We start from the raw sequence: 22449 nt of genomic DNA on the forward strand, positions 1-22449 counted from the left end.
TAAGAAAGCAATCAAATACAGGTTAGGTAGGTAGATTGGGAATGAGGTACTCTGAAAGTTTCCTTTTGATAACTTCTTTGTTTTTCAGTCAGATAAAATGTTTTGAGAACGTAAGTGGACTAGGGATATATAGTAGGATTGTTGGAGAGCATTAACAGTCCACTTGAGGTTACTGATCATGAACTTAAAGTGTGCCCATTAAGTTCAGTTGTGTGTCTTTCTCCAGTCAGATTCAGGTACTTGCATACAGGTTACAGGCATAGAGTATGTGAGTTAACAGGTTGCTTTACAGCAAAGCAAAAAAAGACAAGGACATTGAAGGTTATGTGATACAGTGATTATAATGCTGTACCATGAAATTTAAGCTGTATAAGGAAGAAGTGGGGACTTGATGGGGTCAAGAGCAGGGAAAAGATAGTAGACTCGATGGATTATAAGTTCCTGTGGAGTCCAAGAATTGTTGAGAGTCCAAATAGTAGAGGTAGTGAGTTGGAAGTAGGTGGTACTCAGAGAGAGGGATACTTGAATTTGAGATTATAGGAGGGGTTATTGGTAATGATAAGGTTTAGGTAAGTAGTTCTCAACTGGAGTGGTACTGCTTCCCCACTGAGATGTCTAGAAATATGTAGGGGGTTAGGGATGGTGGTTGCCACTGGCATTTAATGGGCAATATAGAGATGCTAAATGTTTTTCATTGTGCAGGATATTCCTGCACGTGGAAGAATTGTCCTACCCCAAATGCCTGTTCAGAAACCCTGTAGGGTATGACAATGGGAGTGGGTGGCCAAGAAGGGTAGAAGACAGGGCTTTGGAGGAGAGGAATCAAAAACTGGCCCAGACATGGAAGGATACTGGATGTTGCATACTGAAATCACCACAAATTACATCAGGAATAGTATTGGAGAGAACAGAGTGATCCTGGGGCTAAAGTCTTAAAGAAATGAGGGGACATGACTGCCACAGGGACAGTCTACTGCTCTGAGCCTCAGACTTGGGAGTTTTCAGGTAGAACTTGGGACAGTGGCCTGGAAGTAGCAATGAAGAGCAAAGGAAATACCAACTCTGTCTGTAGGCTCATGGTATGAGTGCAGGAGAGAGGCAGTGTTCTCCAGAGGAGAGCAGAGGTTCAATTATGGCAAGAAGGTGAAGGGGAGGGACTCAGTACTTGATGAATTTCATTTAATTGCAAAGTATATATAGATTGAGAGGCAACCTTGCTTAAGACCTGGTCTGAATCCTGGTTTTGTCACTTAGTGACTCTGGAACATTGACTAAGTCACTTAACTTATTTATTAAATCACTTTTTTAAAAAAATTCATTTTATTTATTTATTTTTGGCTGCGTTGGGTCTTCGTTGCTGCACACAGGCTTTTCTCTAGTTGCGGCGATTGGGGGCTACTCTTCCTTGCGGTGCACAGGCTTCTTATTACAGTGGCTTCTCTTGTTGCAGAATATGGCCTCTAGGTGTGTGGGCTTCAGTAGTTGTGGCACGTGGGCTCAGTAGTTGCGGCTCGTAGGCTCTAGGACGCAGGCTCAGTAGTTGTGGCGCACGGGCTTAGTTGCTCCGAGGCATGTGGGATCTTCTCAGACCAGGGATTGAACCAGTGTCCCCTACATTGGCAGGCGGATTCTTTTTTTTTTTTTTGGCAGGCGGATTCTTAACCACTGCGCCAGCAGGGAAGTCCCCACTTAACTTATTTAGACTTGATGTTCAGCATCTGGAAATAAAGGCATCGGACTTGGTGATCTGTAAAGTCTTTTCCAGCTCCTAACTTTCAGTAATTCTCATACCGTAGAGAAATTTGTGTACTTTAACTATGTGTGAATGGGGAAAACAATGTTGATAGTAATAGGTAACATTTATTGAGTATCCACTGTGTGCCAAGTGTATTGTAAGCATTTTACATGTTTTAATGCCTTCAAACCTCTTACCAACCTACTGTGCTTTTCTAATCCCCATTTTAGAGGTCACACAACTAGTAAGGCTAGAGACATGATTTGAATTCCAGCAGTTTGACTTCTCTTACAGCTTGGGTTTCCTGAGAAGCAGACAATGCGATGGACATTAGCATGCAGGAGGTTTATTAGGAGGTCCTCTTGGGATTGCCACCTGTGGAAGGGAAAGAAAGGAATAGAGGAAGCAGGATTGAACAGAGGGAAAAGTTGGACTTTGATTCAGTCTCAATGAAGACCTCAACTGACCCTATAGGGAGATTAGAAGCTGAGATAGCTCTTCAGAATTGGGGTAAGGGACCAGCCAGGCCTTTATATTCCTGCATGCACCAGGCATTGGATCTTGACTGACCCGGGAAGGGGTACGTGTGACCTCAGGCAGAGTGACTCTCATCAGCCAGGGCAATTCCAAAGAGGGCTGACAACTGAACACTGTCAGCAGCTGTCTTCCAGCAGCTGGGGAATAAGTCTTTTACCAGAGAAAAGGGATCTGGCTGTTGCATCATGGTGTCCACTACAACTGCAGACTTTATAATCACCACAGTCCTTTGTTGCCTCCAGGCAGTGGATGATGATAAATGAGGATAATTTAAGAAATTAACAAATAGGCTTGGCTCCAGAACACTTTTAAAACAGATTGATTTTCATTCCATTCATATTTTTTTTTTTTTTTTTTTTGCTATACGCGGGCCTCTCACTGTTGTGGCCTCTCCTGCTGCGGAGCACAGGCTCCGGACGCGCAGGCTCAGCGGCCATGGCTCACGGGCCCAGCCGCTCCGCGGCATGTGGGATCTTCCTGGACTGGGGCACGAACCCGTGTCCCCTGCATCGGCAGGCGGACTCTCAACCACTGCGCCACCAGGGAAGCCCCCATTCATATTTTTGACATGAGAATTTAGCCCAAGGGTTTGTCCAGGGATAAGCTAAGAATGTGTGTGCAAGTGCGTGCGCACCAGTGTTTTTGGTAATCCTTTCTTACCTGGCGATTATCTAATGTTTTGGATGTGCTTGGTCATATTGATTTTACTTTTTAGAAAAGAAAGATTCTTCTATAGAGAGTTAGAAATCTAGGTGAATTTATTTCGATGTTTCCAGTATGAATCGTATGGGGAATAGAAGAATAATTTTTCTTTTTCATTTGCTTAATAGGGTCTTTCACAGAGCTAAAGGTTTTAAATTTTGATTAGGTCCAATTTATAAATTTTTCCTTTTATGGATTGTGCTGATGTTATCTAAGAGCTCTTTGCCTAGAACTAAATTTCAAAGATTTTTTTTCCCTGTTTCTTCCTAAAAGTTTTATGTTTTACATTTAAGTCCACAATTCATTTTAAGGTATTTTTTGTATAGATTTGAGGGGTTTTGTTATGTATGTACAATTGCTACAGCACCATTTGTTGAAAAGAGTATCTCTCCTCCACTGAATTGCTTTTGCACCTTTGTCAGGATCATTTGGGCATATTTGTCTGTTTCTGAGTTTTCTATTATGTTCCACTGATCTATATGTCTGTCCCTCTGTCAGTGCCACACTGTCTTACCATGTTATAGTAAGCCCTAACATCAGGAAGATGATTCCTCACATTTTATTCTTCTTTTTCAAAATTGTTTTGGCTATTTTAGGTCTTCTTCCTTTCCATATAAATTTTGGAATAAGCTTGTCTGTGTCTGCAAACCTGTAGATCAGTTTGGGGAGAACTGACATCTTGTTGACTCTTCCAGTCCTCAAATATAGTAAATCTCTCCAGTTATTCAATCTCCTTTGATTTCTTTCCATAGCATATTGTCATTTTCAACATACAGATCCCATACATGTTTTGTTAGACTTACACCTAAGTATTTCATTTTCTTTGGAGCAGTTGTAAATAATATTGCATATTTTCTTTGGAGCTATTGTAGATGATATTGTATTAATTTTGATTTCACTTGTTTGTTGTAAGGACATAGAAATGCAGTTGATTTTTGTTTATTGATCTTGTACCTTGCAACATTGCTGAACTCACTTATTAGTTCTAGGAGGGATGATTTGGGGGTTTTGTTTGTTTTTAATATTCCTTAGGATTTTTTATGTATAGTCGTGTCATCTGCAAATAAGAGTTGGTTTTATTTCTTTTCCAATCTGTATGCATTTTCTTTCTTTTTCTTCCCTTATTGCACTGGCTAGAACTTCCAGAATTATCTTGAATAAAGTGGTGAAAATGGACATCCTTTCATTGTTCCCAGTTTCAAAGGGAAAGCATTCATTCTTTCATCATTAAACCTGACATTAGCTGTAAGTCTTTTATAGATGCTCTTTTTGAGTTTGAGGAAGTTCCCTTCTATTCCTAGTTTTCTGAGAGGTTTTTTGTTTTTTTATTTTTCCCATGAAATGATGTTAGATTATCAGATGCTTTTTCTGTATCAGTTGGTGTGATCATATGATTTTATAACTGGAAGTTTGTACCTCTTGATCCCCTTCACCTATTTTGCCCAACCTTTCATCCCCCTCCCTGTGGCAAACCTGTTTGTTCTCCTCTATGAGTCTGTATCTTTTGTTTGTTCATTTTATTTGTTTTTATAGATTCCACATATAAGTAAAATCATATAGTATTTGTTTTTCTGTCTCACTTACTTCACTTAGCATAATACCCTCTAGATCCATCCACGTTGTTGCAAATGGCAAGATTTCATTCTTTTTTGTGGCTAATATTCCTGTGTGTGTGTGTGTGTGTGTGTGTGTACACGTACCTCATCTTCTCTATCCATTCATCTATCGAAGGACACTTAGGTTGCTTCCATATCTTGGCTGTTGTAAATAATGCTGCCATCAACATAGGGGTGCATATTTCTTTTTGAACTAGTGTTTTTGTTCTCTTTGGGTAAATACCCAGAAGTGGAATTGCTGGGCCATATGGTAGTCCTATTTTTAATTTTTTGAGGAACCTCCATACTGCTTTCCATTGTGTTTGTACCAATTTACATTCTCAACAACAGTGCATGACAACACTGTTGTCAACAACTCCTTTCCTTACATCCTTGCCAACACTTGTTATTTGTTGTCTTTTTGATGATAGCCATTCTGATAGATGTGAGGTGATATCTCATTGTGGTTTTGGTTTGCATCTCCCTAATGATTAGTGATATTGAGCATCTTTTCATGTGTCTGTTGGCGATCCTGTATGTCTTTTTGGGGAAATGTCTATTCTGGTCTTCTGCCTATTTTAAAATTTGGATTGTTTGGGTTTTTTTTGGTATTGAGTTGTATGAGTTCTTACTATATTTTGGATATTAACTCCTTATTGGATATATCATTTGCAAATATCTTCTCCCATTTAGTAGGTTGCCTTTTTTTTTTTAGTTAATTAATTTATATTTGGCTGCACTGGGTCTTCATTGCTGCATGCAGGATTTCTCTAGTTGTGGATAGTGGGGGGCTACTCTTCGTTGTGGTGCATGGGCTTCTCATTGCAGTGGCTTCTCTTGTTGTGGAGCACAGGCTCTAGGCACACGGGCTTCAGTAGTTGTGCACACAGGCTCAGTAGTTGTGGCTCAGGCTTTAGAGCTCAGGTTCAGTAGTTGTGGCGCACTGGCTTAGTTGCTCCACAGCATGTGGGATCTTCCCAGACCAGGGCTTGAACCCGTGTCCCCTGCATTGGCAGGTGGATTCTTAACCACTGTGCACCAGGGAAGTCCGGCCTTTTTGTCTTGATGATATTGTCTTTCGCTGTGCAAAAGTATTTAAGTTTGATGAAGTACCATTTATTTATTTTTGCTTTTGTTGCCCGTGACTGAGGAGACAGATCCAAAAAAATATTACTAAGACCAGTGTCAAAGAGTTTACTGTCTCTTTTCCTCTAGGAGTTTTATGGTTTCAGATCTGGCACTTAGGTCTAATCTGTTTTTTTTTTTTTTTTTTTTTTTTTTGCGGTACGCGGGCCTCTCACTGTTGCGGCCTCTCCCGTTGTGGAGCACAGGCTCCGGACGCGCAGGCTCAGCGGCCATGGCTCACGGGCCCAGCCGCTCCGCGGCATGTGGGATCTTCCCGGACCGGGGCACGAACCTGTGTCCCCTGCATTGGCAGGCGGACTCTCAACCGCTGCGCCACCAGGGAAGCCCTAATCTGTTTTTTTATTTTTGTATATGGTGTAAGAAAGTGGTTCACTTGCATTCTTTCATTTTGAAAGCAGATTAAGAGTTATGAACAGCTTAGATTTTCTCTTCATCTATCCATTTATTTTGCAGACAGTGTGAAACGAGATATTTTGTTATAATGGAATGACTCTTAGCTTGAGAAAGTATGAGAAAATGTATTTATAAGGGATAGCTAATTTCTTCAGTGGGATGTGAGAGTACATATAATTTACAAATATCATGCTATAATAAAAATTTTACCTATAGTAGACATTAGATACATCACAGTTATTATAATAACTGTGTCTGTAGTGTTAATAATACTCGGGACTTGGCCTATGGAACTATTAGATTACAGCCCCAAATTACAGAAAGTAATGACTGAACTAATAGACCAAAAGGTTCTTAATTTTAAGTTAATCAGTATATATGGAGGGGTTTAACATGAGAGGTCTCACTTAACAGTCTGTGGTAAGAGATGAATGTTCCTCAGAATATAGAGTGAATGTTCTAATCTACAACTGAAGTATAGTACGTAGTAGCAAAATAGTATTGTAATGTGTTGATAGACTTAGTGAGGTCACTGAAAATGTCTGAATGTTGGAAACCCAAGAGGTCTTGAGTATACATGAGCTTTTTCAAAGCAAATATGAGTACACACAGTAGCATTCTCTGTTGATGAAGGAGGTTTTTGTGGTAAAAGGACTAAGAAGAACGATTAAACCTTAGAAGAAACTTTGGTACATTATATCACATACAACTATTTGGAGGAAGCATGACCAGCAAGTTTCTATCATTAAGGGTAATAAGACTCCATCTTTGGTGAATTTGTTAAAAAAATACTGAGTTTCAGGGAATTCCCTGGCAGTCCAGTGGTTAGGACTCTGCGCTTCCACTGTAGGGGGCATGGGTTCAATCCCTGGTCGGGGAACTAAGATCCCACATGCCATGTAGTGCAGCAAAAAAAAAAAAAAGAAAACTGAGTTTGTATCTCAGAATTTTCATACTAAGTGCATTTTTCTAAGTAATGATATAATTTTGAGTACTTTTTTTCTTTTTGGCTGTGCCATACAGCTTGCAGGATCTTAGTTCCCCAACCAGGGATTGAATCCAGGCCCCGGCAGTGAAAACACCGAGTCCTAGTCACTGGACTGCCAGGGAATTCCCTGTTTTTTTCTTGAGAAGCAATTTTGTGGTTTCTTGATATCTCTTCCCATGAAATAATAGAATGTGTGTGATTTTGGTCATAAAATTAATAAATTAGAAACTAATTTGCAATACAACTTTGCTATCATAGAATCTATGATAATTTTTAAAAAATGTTTAGTGTGCTCTTGAAAAGAAGGTATATTCTGCATTTAGATGCAGAGTTCTGTGTATTTATTAGTTCAGCTTTGTTGGTCATGTTGTTAAATATTCTGCATCTTTATCACTTTTTGTCTGTTTGTTCTATGACTAATTTGAGAGCATTGCATTAATCTTCCATTATAATTGTGGACTGATTTTGCCTAGTGGTCCTTCAATTTATGCTGTGTGATTGAAAGTGTGCTATGAGGCTATGTTATTAAATGAATGCAGATTTTATGTATTTATTTTTAAAGAGTTCTACTGGGTTTGTTTGTTTTTTGGCTGTGTTGGGTCTTTGTTGCTGTGTACGGGCTTTCTCTAGTTGTGGCAAGCAAGGGCCACTCTTCGTTACGGTGCGCATGCTTATTGCGGTGGCTTCTCTTGTTGTGGAGCACAGGCTCTAGTCTCATGGGCTTCAGTAGTTGCAGCGCACGGGCTTAGTTGCTCCACGGCATGTGGGATCTTCCCAGACCAGGGCTTGAACCTGCGTCCCCTGCATTGGCAGGAGGATTCTTAACCACTGCGCCACCAGGGAAGTCCCTAGATTTTAAAATTGTATATTCCTGGAGAATTGTCCCTTTTGTGTCTTTATTTCTAGAAATGCTTTTTACTTTAGAGTCTAATTTGATACTAATTTGGCTTTAATTTAGTATGTTAATGGCATCTTTTTTTCCTGTGCTTTTATTTTCAAACTTTCTGTGTCCTTAGGTTATGTTTCAGGTGTATCTCTTGTTAACAGTATATAACTAGATTTAAAAAAAAAAAAGATGTAGTTTCCTAGACTTTTTTCCCCTCAGTTTTTACATATTGTGAATTGTGCTTAGTGCACACACTTGTACATGTCTGTGCTGCCCATGAATTGGTCATAGGATATGCAAATGTTCAGTTATAGTAGATACTGCCAACAATTTTATAAACTTACACCAATTTACAACACCACCAGAAGTATATGAGAGCACTGTTGATACATTTAAGTACCCAAAATTGGTATTGTGAGTTTCTTTAAGTTGTAACCATTCTGATGAATGTGTTGCAGTATCTCATTGTGGTTTTTGTTTTGTTGTGTTTGTTTCAGGTATAATTAACATATAACATTGTATTAATTTCATGTGTACAATATAATGATTTAATATTTGTGTACATTGGGAAATGATCACCACAGTAAGTCCAGTTAACATCCCTCACCACACATAGTTAGAAATACTTTTCTCCTTCTGATGAGGAGTTTTAAAAGGTACTCTGAGCAAGTTTCAAATAGGCAGTACAGTAATTGTTTTTATAAGTGGAAGTTTGTGCTTTTTGCTCATCCCCTGCCTTTGGCAGACACCAGTCTCTCTGTGAGGTGGTTGTTGTTGTTGTTTATACCACATATAAATGAAATCATGTGGTGTTTGTCTTTCTGTGTCTGACTTATTTCACTTAGCATAATGCCCTCAAGATCATCCATGTTGTCACAGATGGCAAGATTTTATTCTTTTTTATGGCTGAATAGTATTCCATTGTAGTCTTCTAGACTTTTAACAGAGCTTTGATCCATATACAGTTGACATAATTACTCATACATATAAATTTAGACCTACCATCTTATTTTTTACTTTTTGATCCACGTGTTCCATGTTTCTTTTTCTCTCCTTTCTTGTCTTCTTTTGAGTTATTTCTTCTCATTCCATCCTGCCATCACTTGTATCAATTTGGACTGTACATAAACTCAGCTACTACTAATTATAGCATGCCTACTTAGTAAAGTCCAAAGTTAATACGTTTCCTCTCAGACATTCCAGTAACTTTAAAACATTTATTTCCCATTTATCCTCTCACTTGTCACTGTTGTTAGGATTTAATTTTATCTTTTTCTCTTTTAATCCCATAAAACATCATAATTCTTTTATGTATTCATCATTATTTGCTTTTTTCCCACGTACTTATCATTTCTTTGCTCTTCATTCCTTCTTACATGTCTCAGCTTCCATTTAAGATTACTTTTCTTTTACTTTAAGTATTTGCTTTAGAAAAACCTTAGCACTGCAGGCATTTTGGGCTGCATAATTCTTTGTTGTGGTGGACTGTGCATTGTTGGCTATTTAGCAGCACCCCTGGCCTCTGCCCACTAGATGTCAGTACCAACCACCCCACCCCATTATGACAACCCGAAATGTCCCCAGGTGTTGCCAGATGTCCCTGGGGGGCAAAAATCATTCCTGGTTGAGAACCACTGCTTTGGAATTTACTTTGACGTAGGTCTGCTGCTCTATTTTTATTTGTTGAAAATACCTATTTCATTTTCATTTTTAAAAGGTATTTTCACTGGGCATAGAATTCTAAGTTATATTTTAGCACATTCAAAATATTCTGCCGGCTTCTGTCTTCCATTGTTGCTTTTGAGAAGTAAGCTTAAAACAGGACTGTTGCTATTTTAAATATAATCTGTTTTTTTTCTTTTGGGTGCTTTTATAGTCTTCTTTTTACCTTTCGTTGTTTTGTAGGTTCCACTGTGTTGTGTTTAGGTGTAGACTTTTCTTTTTTTTTTTTGGTTGTGTTGGGTCTTCATTGCTGCACACGAGCTTTCTCTAGTTGCAGCGAGTGGGGGCTGCTCTTTGTTGCAGTGGCTTCTCTTGTTGTGGAGCCCAGGCTCTAGGCATGTGGGCTTCAGTAGTTATGGCACTCGGGCTCAGTAGTTGTGGCGCACAGGCTCTGTAGTTGTGGTGCACGGGCTTAATTGCTCCGCAGCATGTGGGATCTTCCTGGACCAGGGATCGAACCCGTGTCTCCTGCATTGGCAGGTGGATTCTTAACCACTGCGCCACCAGGGAAGTCCCAAGGTGTAGAATTCTTTTTATTTATTCCACATGGGAGTTACTAGGATTCTTGAATGTATGGATTGGTGTCTGTCATGAGTTTTATAACACTTTCAGGCATTATATCTTCAGATTTTGCCTGTATCCTACTCTTTGTTCTTCTCACTCTATTCTCTGTATTTCTTAACCTCTCTTATATTTTCCATCTGTTTGTCTCTCTGTATTGCAGTTCAGATAATTTCTTCTTACCTGTCATCCAGCTCACTAAGTTTCCCTTTAGCTTTGTTTGGTATATCTGAACAATGACTTTTTTGGGGGGCGGAGGGCTGTGTTGGGTCTTCGTTGCTGCACACGGGCTTTCTCTAGTTGTGGCGAGTGGGGGCTGCTCTTCGTTGCGGTGCACAGGCTTCTCATTGCAGTGGCTTCTCTTGTTGCGGAGCATGGGCTCTAGGCACGTGGGCTTTGGTAGTTGTGGCTCACGGGCTCTAGAGCACAGGCTCAGTAGTTGGGGCGCACGGTTTTAGTTGCTCCACGGCATGTGGGATCTTCCCAGACCAGGGCTCGAACCCATGTCCCCTGCATTGGCAGGCGGATTCTTAACCACTGCGCCACCAGGGAAGCCCTGAACAATGATATTTAAAATTTCAAGTATTGTATCTTTATTTTTAGAAAATCTGGTTCTTTTTCAAATCGACCGTAGTTTTCTATTTACTGAAGACATTTTCAAGCTTGTCTTGAAACATAATCTGCTGTTTCTTTAAACATAGTAAGCATAATTGCTTTATAATGTCTGATAATGTCAATATCTAAAAATCACTTGGGTCTGCTTGTGCTGTCTGCTGTTTTTGCATCTTGCTCCTGGTGGCTTGTTGTTATTTTTTATTCTTTACTGTCCATTAATCTTGACAAACTGTGGGAATTTTTTGTGGCCAAGGATGAGTGTGCCTTTCTCCAGAAAGAATTTACTATTGCCAGGTGCCTGGGGAACCGCCTTCAGGGTTTGAGGCTCTTTTTGTCTTTTTGTACCACCTAGGTGATGTTAATTGGGCTCTGAGTCTGCTGGAGAGCTAGTTACATCTTCTTCAGCCCTTCCCTCCTCCATACCTAGGCAACTTTCCTTCTGTTACCTTACCCTGATGATGTGGCCCTTTGAAAGTCCCAGCTTAATAGGAGGTCCCCTATCTTTACCTAGAGAAAAATCTGGCCTCTTATTCCCGCCTCTCCTTTGAGAGCAGTTCAAATCTACCTTGATAGGTGATTTTGTTTACTCTTTTATTTGTTCTCACTGTACTTCAGATTTTGGCTTGGTGATTTAGAATCTATAGAGTCTTTAGAATATAAGAAGCAGAGGACAGAGAAGTGTCAAGAAATATGAAGCATCTAAAATTTTACCCTGTTTTTAAGTTAAAAATATATTTAGTAACAGCATTGTTTTCATTATATTTATTTTTATAGTTACCATATACTTACAGCAAGTGATACTAGTTTCTATTTATCATAGTGAAATAAGGTTTTCTTTTTCTTTTTTTTTAATGCAGTACGCAGGCCTCTCACTGTTGTGGCCTCTGCCGTTGCGGAGCACAGGCTCCGGATGCACAGGCTCAGGGGCCATGGCTCACGGGCCCAGCCACTCTGTGGCATGTGGGATCTTCCCAGACCGGGGCACGAACCCACGTCCCCTGCATCGGCAGGCAGACTCTCAACTGCTGTGCCACCAGGGAAGCCCTAAGGTTTTCTTTTTAAGTACTTTGAGTTTACAAAAGCAGATATATACTTTAAAGAAAAATAAGAAGTAAATAATAGTATAGGAGATACACTTTCCTGAAAGCATGCTATTGAGTATGAATTCTTTACTTTGGTCAGTTTACCATGTATAAATCCTCTCTGTCCAAGGATCATTTGAATCTTTTGAGACCTAGGAAGTAGTGACATTTTGGGGCAAGTACAGCGTAGGCTTAACTATGGGGCAAAAAAATTAAAACCACAAAATTACAGTTAAATTATCTTTACATGAAATAATAAACTAAAAGATGTACAGCTCTGGTTCATTTTATTTTTCATTTGTATTTTGAAATAACGGCTCCAGTCCATTAATAACTGTGCAGGATACCCTGGGCTTAAGGGTTTGCCATAGTTGATACTGAAGTAAGTAAAAAATCATTATTCCAAATGTCAAAACAGTCTGTTCTTCCTTTTTCCTTGAAATGAAAAGGCAAAACAAATAAACTTGTTGTGTAGGAAGCAAATTGAGAACATACAGAGTGTGAGAGGTTTTAAAAGTCAGTGGTACCAGGAGGGATAAGATGTCTTGGAAAGAGCACTGGGCTCTGGAGCGACACAGGACCACCCATTATTGTGTTCAGTATTTTACTTTTCAAAATACTTAATACAGAAAATTTCAAACATATTCAGAAGAAGAGATGATTAGGTTAAGCCATCATGGTTCCCGTCACCCTGTTTCAGCACGGCTCCTTGTCCCCCCTAACCCACCACCAACTGGATTATACTGAAGCAAATCTAGATATCATTAAAGCCTTCAATATTTCAGTATGTATCTCTAAAATATAAGAAATCCTTTAAAGAACATAACTACAATACTATTAACACACCTAAAAAAATTATTCCTTAATATTATCAAATGACCATTCAGTGTTTAAATTTTCTAAATTGTTATTTATTGTATGTGTGTACATAATTTTTTTAACATACCTTTTGTTTTTAACTTATTATTTAATTTTCACTGTAACTCTGAAAAAGGTATTATTAGTTCTATTTACAAAGGAGGAAACTGAGGTCCTGGGAAGTTAAGTAATTTGTTTAGCATCACAGAGCAGCAAATGATTGCCTTAAGCTAAAAATCAGCCCAAGCCTGTCTGACTCCAAAATCTGTATGCCTTTCTGGATTTAGAAGACTTTGGATTCAAACTCTGTTAAATAGAGGTTTCTTTTCCCATGCCACTCTACTAACTTCCCACCCTCCCTCACCCAAGTGTTTGTGGTCTAGGGATCCCCTAATTAGGGAGCTAAGGAGAATGCTAATTTTTGCCCAGTCACTTGAATAAGAGTGAGCTCAGCTACCCTGTGGAGTGAGAGGCAATCAGGGGGCCTTAGTCCTACAGCTCCCAATTTAATCAGAGCTCCAAAAAAAATCCTTTTCTACTTCTTCTAACATCTCCTAAGAGGGGTTCTGAGGTTGGTGCTATAGTGTACTAGCACGTGCTACAGCTCTAAGATCTCAGACTGCACTGTTCAGTATGGCAGCCACAAGTGGATATTTCAATTTTAATTTGAATTACTTACAGTTAAACAAAATTAAAAATCAGTCTTTCAGTCATACTAGCCACATTTCAAATGCTTGATACTGACTACTATATTGGATAGTGCAGATTTAGAACATTTCTATCATTGCAGAAGGCTCAGACAGCACTGAAAAGTAACAGGTGAAGGCAATCATCTGTGTTTCAACTGCAGATTAAAATTGGGGGGTGGGGAACAGCAGGTCCCTCTTTTCCTTCTTTGAGAAAGATCTCAGGATTTAGATGATCACATTTGAGAGTGGCAGTGGGAAGACACCAGGCTTTGGGACCCTGAGTGATGAGCATTTTGTGAGGTTAGAACAGTGATAATAAGGGGAAGTGATGACTGCTAGCTAAAACAAAATCTGGTGCTGTTTTTCCTTTTCTGCCTGCCAGATCCTCAGTCTGCACAAAATCACAAGGATTGCCAGAAACTCTGGAGGAATGATTGCTTTTATCCCTTTAGAAACGTAAATTAACCCCCTCACAAGCTCTCCTCATTATTTGAGTGAGTGGCTTTAGTTAGGGTCTGAAAAGTAAGGGGACCTCTGAGTGTAATGATGACTCTAGAGCTGGACTCTTCAGATTCATGAATTCTGTTTATTTTTACTCATTAATTTCTGTGTCCCCATATTGGGATACTGTCAGTGAGAAACAGAGCCAGACACCTGTTAAAGGCAGCAAGATAGATTTCATTCAGACTAGTGCAGTAGGGAAGAGAGACTCCAGCATAAATTGAGCTCAACTCTGCTGAAACAAAAGGTGGGTCCCTTTTAAAATGCTGGAGTGTGCTAAAGGAAAAGTACTGAAGATGTTAGGTGGAGAGGTTGGTCACTGTGATTCAGCCATTTGTGTCCACTTGCTAATTGGTGCTTATCAAATTTAGGCTCCCATCCTCCAACAGAGACTGGTAGACAAAGGCCCTATCCTTCTTGATGACTACATTGCGAAGGGATGACTCCCAGGTCCTTGAGAAAGACATTTCTGGGTTGTACAAGATTTGTTTATCTCCAGGGTCAGAGATTGACAACTGCAAGTTTTCTAAAGTAAGTGCTCTAAGAAAAGTGAGGTCAAAGGCCTATAGTCAGGTTTTGGCTAGAACAAACAGTTAATTATTTTGGCAGCATTGAGCTTTCTCTAGGAGGCATTTTAAGGAGGCTGGGTCATCCTAGGGACTCAGCCTTGAACTGATAGAAGCTGTGGTAGAGTTTGGTCATGTCTCTTAGTGTGTGTGAGGGAGGTTGAATGGAGTTGTTTGTGCTGAAAGTCTGCAGTTTTCAGTACCTGGATAAAGGTTGGTTTGTTTTGTTATTTGTTTTGTTTTGTTTTTTTAAATTGAAGTATAGTTGATTTACAGTGTTGTTAATTACTGCTGTACAGCCAAGTGATTCAGTTATACATATATATATATATATATACATTTTTTTATATATTCTTTTCCATTATGGTTTGGCATAGGATATTGAATATAGTTCTCTGTGCTGTACTGTATACCTTGTTGTTTATCCATTCTATATAGAAAAGCTTATATCTGCTAACCACAACCTCCCATTCCATCCCTCCCACAGCCCCTCCCCTTGGCAGCCACCAGTCTGTTCTCTCTGTTTGCAATTCTGTTTGTTTCATAGGTTCATTTGTGTCATATTTCCACATATAAGCAACATCATATGGTATTTGTCTTTTTCTGATTTACTTCACTTAGTATGATAATCCATTTGCATCCATGTTGCTGCAAATGGCATTATTTTGTTCTTTTTTATGGCTGAGTAGTATTCCATTGTCTATATGTACCACATCTCTTTACCATTCATCTGTCAATGGACACTTAGGTTCTTTCCATGTCTTGGCTATTGTGAATAGTGCTGCTATGAACATAGGGGTGCATGTATCTTTTTGAATTAAAGTTTTGTCTGGATATATGCCCAGGAGTGGGATTGCAGAACCATATGCTAATTCTATTTTTTAGTTTTGAGGAACCTCCATATTGTTTTCCACAGTGGCTGCACCAACTTACATTCCCATCAACAGTGTAGGAGGGTTCCCTTTTCTCCACACCCTGTCCAGCATTTGTTATTTGTAGACTTTTAAATGATGGCCATTCTGACTGGTGTGAGCTGCTACCTCATTGTAGGTTTTTTTTGGCCACACCATGTGGCATGTGGGATCTTAGTTCCCCAACCAGGGATCAAACCCATGTCCCCTGCAGTGGAAGCACAGAGTCCTAACCACTGGGCAGCCAGGGAATTCCCCTTCATTGTAATTTTGATTTGCATGTCTCTCTTACCAATGTTGAGCATCTTTTCATGTGCCTATTGGCCATCTGTGTTTTTTCTTTGGAGAAATGTGTATTTAGGTCTTCTGCCCATTTTCAGTTAGGTTGTTTGTTTTTTTGTTGTTCAGTTGTATGAGCTGTTTGTATATTTTGGAAAGTAAACCTTTGTCAGTCACATCATTTGCAAATATTTTCTCCCATTCCTTAGGTTGTCTTTTCGTTTTGCTTATGGTTTCCTTTGCTGTGCAAAAGCTTGTAAGTGTGATTAGGTCCCATTTGTTTATTTTTGTTTTTATTTTTATTGCCTTGGGAGACTGACCTAAGAAAACATTGGTACAGTTTATATCAGAGAATGTTTTGCCTATGTTCTCATGCAGTTTTACCGTGTCATGTGTTATATTTAAGTCTTTAAGCCATTTTGAGTTTATTTTTGTGTATGGTGAGAGAGGGTGTGTTCTAACTTCATTGATTTATATGTGGCTGTCCAGCCTTCCTAGCACTACTTGCTGAAGAGACTGTCTTTCCCATTGTATATTCTTGCCTCCTTTGTCAAAGATTTTTCTTTTTAATATTTATTTATTTATTTGGCTGCACCAGTTTTTTTTTTTAATTTATTTATTTATTTATGGCTGCGTTGGGTCGTCATTGCTGCGTGCAGGCTTCCTCTAGTTGCAGAGAGCGGGGGCTGCTCTTTGTTGAGGTGCATGGGCTTCTCATTGTGGTGGCTTCTCTTGTTGCAGAGCACAGGCTCTAGGCGCATGGGCTTCAGTAGTTGTGGCGCACGGGCTTAGTTGCTCCACGGCATGTGGGATCTTCCCGGACCAGGGCTCAAACCCATGTCCTCTGCATTGGCAGGAGGATTCTTAACCACTGCGCCACCAGGGAAGTCCTGTGCCAGGTCTTAGTTGCAGGGGATCTTTGTTGCCACATGCAGGATCTTTAGTTGCCGTATGTGGTATCTAGTTCCCTGACCAGGGATCGAACTCAGGCCTCCTGCATTGGGAGCCTGGAGTCTTAACCACTGGACCACCAGGGAAGTCCCTTTTATCAAAGATTAATTGACCATAGGTGTGTGGGTTTATTTCTGGGCTCTCTATTCTGTTCCATTGATCCATATGGCTGACTTTGTGCCAATACCACACTCTTGATTACTGTAGCTTTGTAGTACTGTCTGAAGCCTGGAGGGTTATGCCTCCTGCTCTGTTCTTTTCCTTCAGGATTGCTTTGGCAATTCTGGGTCTTTTATGGTTCCATATGAATTTTAGAATTATTTGTTCTAGTTCTGTGAAAAATGTCATGGGTAATTTGATAGGGGTCGCATTAGATTGCTTTCGGTCGTATGGCCATTTTAACAAATTAATTCTTCATTTCCAAGAGCATGGGATATCTTTCCATTTCTTTGAATCATCTTCAGTTTCCTTTATTAATGTTTTATAGTTCTCAGAGTATAAGTCTTTCACCTCCTTGGTCAGGTTTATTCCTAAGTATTTTATTTTGGGGAGGTGTGATTTTAAAAGGTACTGTTTTTTTACATTTCCTTTCTGATATTTGGATAAAGTTTTATATACATATTTCCCTGACCTGGGCATTTGGGAGATAATGAGACTGGAATTTAATCCAGTCTTGGGAAAGGGTAAAGAACCTTCAATGAAACAGAATAAGGCATTGTTCTGGGGGCCTGATGCAAACACAGAAAAGAGTCATAAAGGTGTTTTTCAGGACTTGAGAAGCAGCCTTGGATTTTATTTTGTGATTTAAGCCCAAGATGGATGGTATGAACCAGGATAGTGTAGAGGAAGGTGAGAGATCTGAAAATATCTGGGAAAGCTTCTTGGAATAGGTAGAGCCTGAGCTGAGTCTTGAAGGATGACGGGTGGGCTTTTCTTGGTTTAGCATTCTATTGTGGTATTTCCATGAAACCCCATCTACTTTCCACAGAAATAAAATATTTCAAGTAAATAATTGAATCATGAAATTATAATTTATTTTTCTTTGAAGATACTGCCCAAAGTTGGTATTTCGCTCACTTTTTGATTCTTGATTTCTTAATTGTTTTTTAACCAGATATCTTCAGAATGACATGTTCTGAAGAGCCACCATGTTTTTACACAATCAGTTCCTCTGCCCCAAATACCTTCCAACCCTATCCCCCAAGCACACCTTCAGGGAATTGTATATCTTTCAAGACCTAGCTGAAGTAGCACCCTTTCTTTGCTCCCACAGTACAGTGCTGTCTACTTCTCTGCTTATATTATAGCTCTTATTGTTTGTTTAGTTTGTACTCTCAACCCCCTAATGCAGTCTCCTGCCCACAGAAGATACCTAATATGTGATTAATAGATGTGGTTAAATATAATAAGCTCTGAAATGTATTTTCCAGTATTAAGAACTCAGCTTTCTTACGTGCACAGGTATAATTATATTATGTTAATTGAATTTTTATTTGTTCTTAGATGTCATTAAGAGGATCTGCGCCAGTGACAATTGTACCTCTTCCTGGAGAGCAAGTACAGGTTCAGGGGGTCATCCAGACAGCTCAGTCTTCTGTAATTCACCCACCACACGTGCAAACGGTACAGAAATTCAAAGACTTAGTGGTTGAGAGAGGGGACTTTTGAACCCTGAGTCTCTGGACACACTGAAGTTGCTATAGTTATAATATTGTAAAACAAGATAATAAAGTTGTCTTAGAAATTAGATTTTAGAACTTCTAGCTTCATGTATATACTACCCTGTAAAAATATAAGGCAATTTTGGGAAGAAGTTATTGCTTAGAATTTAAGGAAATGAAAAATTTTCTGAAGGGAAAGCACCTTTTTATCCTAGTGGTATCCTTCATGAAAAAGAGAATTCTGAAGAAAGGGTGATGATGTGAGCATTTTAGCAAACTAAGAAAGTACCTACCTTATGCTTTATGGCGATCAAATAAAAGAAGTTCTCTCATAGTGAAGTTCTTATTTATATCTATCTACCTTCATATTTACACCTGACAACAGTAGGGAGGAAAAGGCCATCCTGGGTTCCTTTTCTTTTTACTCTTTCTCCCCATTTTATCTTCTGGCTCCTGTGAGTCTCAGAATGCCTTTGGTCATCTCTCATTTTTAGAAGCAGCTATCCTGGAAGAAAAGCTGTATAACTCATTTTTTCCTCTTGAATGTATACAGTGTCTGGCAGTGTTGTCAGCTCTAGAGCTGCATCTTTATGTGTTTTTTGTTTTTGTCTTTGTTTTTGGTTTTTTTCCTATAGGAAAGGTGACTGCTGCATGGATTTTTGAGGTTTTATATGAAGATTTTACTCTTATTAGTGCTGTTATTAAAGAGAAATACTTGATCTTAGTTATAAGGAATCTCTTAGTTTTAGAAGTGATTTTCTTACTTGAGTTCAGTGGGAGGCTTTGGAGTAAATTTAGGGACAGACAGGGAAAACAGCTAATATTTAGATTAGAAATGGCATATCTGTGGTGCATGAGGAAATATAGAAGTGACAGATCTTCCTTAATTATTACTTTATTATTCGTTACTGCGATTATTTCTTATGTTTACAGATTGTGATCTTTCTTTCCTATCTAAAGACAAAGATTTAAGATACAAAAAAGTAGAAGTACACTAGACCTTGTTTTTGAAGGAGACTATAGAATGTAAAACAAGCTTCTCTGGAAATTTAAGATCTGAGTCTACATAGTTCAGGGGAAGGCCTTCTGTAGAGAGTAAGTAAGGTAGAGAATTTACGTCCGTTCTAGAAGCCTGTTTTGTTTATTTTTTTTAATGAAGATGAAGTCAGGTGTCACAATGCAACTTCAGAAAAATGCTGAGAAATTTAATACATTTTAAAAATTGAAAATAAGTCGTTTCCTCAATTGTAAGATATCATAACTTAAAACTTGCATATGGTTATTGTAGTAACTAGTTTTAATAGGTTTATTATTAATAAGAGTTAACATTTACTGTGTGCTTGCGCTGTGCCGTGCACTAAGTGCTTTACATGTATTAACTCATTCAACTGTGAAGTGAGATACAGCTAATTATTACAGATATTTAAGTTGCATGTGTTTGTACCTGCCCTTGCCAGTGACCTCCACTTTGCCAAATCTAATGCTTGTTCTCAGTCCTTGTTTTACTTCACCCGCTAGCAGAATTTGACATGGTTGATTATTCTTTTTTCCTCAATACACTGTCTTCGCTAGTTTTCCAAGGACACTTTGCTCATTTAGTTATTCCTCATGGTGGCTTGTTCTTGGTCTCATTTGCTGGTTCCTCCCGTTCTTTCCAACCTCTCACTGCTAGAGTGTCCCTGGGTTTTGTCCTATATTTATCCCCTTATTGAGCTCACTGAGTCTTGTGGCTTTCAGGACTATCTAAAGAACTGTGACTTCCAATATACGTCTCACCCAGACCCCTTCCCTGACTCACAGGCTTGTATATTCAGCAGTCTCCTCAATTTCATTATCTAATAATTAGATACTGGTTGGATATCTGGTAACATTTCAAAGTTAGCATGTCCAAAATCCAAATCAGACAGCATTAATGATTAAAAAAAAACTTTGAATAATGTGCATCAGTGTAGAGACTGATCTTTACAACTCTAGTGAAGTAGTATTGCTTTATTTGGGGGATAGACTTTCTTCTTAGTTCTAAGCCTGCTGTGTTGTATGTTCCTTTAGTTTGGGCTCCTGAAATAAACTTTCTCTCTTCCTTTTATTTCTTTCTTTTCGACCTTAGATTTAATGACAAAGGAATTTGGGTGGCAGAAGACAGATCATTTTTTCTGAAAGTAAAAATTAAATTTAATTCTTTTTCTACCTGCTTTGTTCATCATAGTAAAACCAGTTCTGTTTTTCAGGTATCATCTTTATCAGAAAGTGAAGAGTCTCAGGACTCATCTGACAGCATAGGCTCCTCACAGAAAACCCACGGGATCCTAGCACGGCGCCCATCTTACAGGTGAGTACTCGTGTCAAACCCTGCATGTGTTATATTACCATATGAGTTGGAATGGTGCTGGCAAAGCAAATTATATCAAGAAGGAGCATGTGTTTGTATAGGAAGGGAAGTGTTAAGAGAGACAGGGCAAGATTTTGAAGGGCCCAAGTTGCTGTGCTGAAGAGGAATTTAGACTCATCTTCTGGCAAAGTATTAGATATCCATATTTACTAACTTTAATAGTAATATGAAAGAATTAAACTACTTTGTGTTCCCTTTCTTCGCTTCCTAGCTCTGAGCCTTTGTCTTCCCCTTGTGTGTGTGTCCCTTTGCTAAAACACATTCTTCTACATTCTGCACATACTTTAGGCCTCATTTCCTCCTGGAAACCTTCTCTGTTTACTTTTTCTTCAGCCTCCCAAGACCAGGTTAGGTCTTTCTTCTGTGGCATCTTTTTACTAACCCCTATTATAGTACTTATCTCATGCTACTGGAATTCCAGTTTATTTATGGGCATGGCCAGTGCTTTATTATTTTTTGTCACCTCAGGGCCTAGCAGAATGACCAGATGAGAGTAGATGCTTAATAATTACTTGTTGAATGAAGAGAAAGCTGAAGTAGTACAACTAACTGACAGAAAGCTTTTGAAATAATCTGGGTGATTTCATATAGGTAGTGTGGTATCTTTGGCATGGCTGGATCTGAGACACTGCTGTGGTAGAACTGACCAAACCTGATGACTAGATGGTAGGAGGAAAGGGAGACAGAAAAGGATGAAATGCTCTTTTGAAACACATAGACAAATGCAGTAAGGTTTTCGATGTTACGAGAGAACTTTTTATAGGGTGTATTCATTCCTGCCTGACGGAAGAAGTAGGAAAGACTTCATAAAAGATGTAATTTAGGGCTTCCCTGGTGGCGCAGTGGTTGAGAGTCCGCCTGCCGATGCAGGGGACACGGGTTCATGCCCCGGTCTGGGAAGATCCCACATGCCGCCGAGCGGCTGGGCCCGTGAGCCCTGGCTGCTGAGCCTGCGCGTCCAGAGCCTGTGCTCCGCAACGGGAGAGGCCACAACAGTGAGAGGCCCGCGTACCGCAAAAAAAAAAAAAAAGATGTAATTTAGTTCATCACCAATCTGATAAATTCTGGAAGCAGGGAGGGGTTTTGTAAGGCAGGAAGAGAGCTTCTTAGGCTGAGGGAACAGTGTGTAATGAAAGGTAGATTGTATGATATCAAAGAGGTTGGCCTGTTCTGGGAATTGGCAATTTTAAGGTACAAGGAAGAAGGGGTGGTTTAGCAAGAAAAGGTAAACAGGAGCCACATTACTTAGAACCTTGTTACCATGTTAAGGAATTGGGACTCTACTGAATACACAAAAAATTTTGTCTGTGAATTTTTGGGGGAGTGAAAAATAAGCCTACTAAAATGAGTTCAATTTGAAACTATAAAAAAATAATCCAGGGACTTACCTGGCTGTCCAGTGGTTAAAACTCCGTGCTTCCACTGCAGGGAACATGGGTTCGATCCCTGGTCAGGGAACTAAGATCCCACATACCATGCGGTGTGGCCAAAAAAAAAAGTAATCCATTATGAATTTCTCAGCCTTAGAAAGCAAGGTTCCAACCATGTAAGTTAATCTAAACCTACATCTAGATATATCTTATGAAGCAAAATTGGAGGGCACCAAAGATAAAAATAAGATCTTAAAAGCTTCCACAGAGAAAAGACAAATTACCTAGAAAGGAGTGACCATTAGGCTGACA

The 22449-nt window shown here is 39.3% G+C and overlaps 1 protein-coding gene across 10 annotated transcripts in view; it reads left to right on the top strand.

Annotated features, from left to right (window-relative positions):
- The window catches only part of ATF1 (activating transcription factor 1), a 54917-nt gene that overhangs the window by 15254 nt on the left and 17214 nt on the right, over positions 1-22449 (top strand). For 7 of the 10 annotated variants that reach the window (XR_003432768.1, XM_027106269.1, XM_027106267.1 and 4 more), the window contains exons 3-4: positions 18221-18340; positions 20607-20707. Coding sequence is in view for 9 of the 10 variants with exons in the window: in XM_027106269.1 (XP_026962070.1) it covers positions 18221-18340; positions 20607-20707 (221 nt within the window). In the remaining variant the exon portion in view is untranslated. Of the gene's footprint in view, positions 1-14415; positions 14542-18220; positions 18341-20606; positions 20708-22449 lie in introns of those variants that run through there. The other 3 variants (XM_027106273.1, XM_027106272.1, XM_027106266.1) reach the window with 2 other exon arrangements.

This window comes from Aethalodelphis obliquidens, unplaced genomic scaffold, assembly GCF_003676395.1.
Source record: "Aethalodelphis obliquidens isolate GAN/ISIS:26980383/991018 unplaced genomic scaffold, ASM367639v1 scaffold8, whole genome shotgun sequence".
NCBI lineage: Eukaryota > Metazoa > Chordata > Mammalia > Artiodactyla > Delphinidae > Aethalodelphis > Aethalodelphis obliquidens.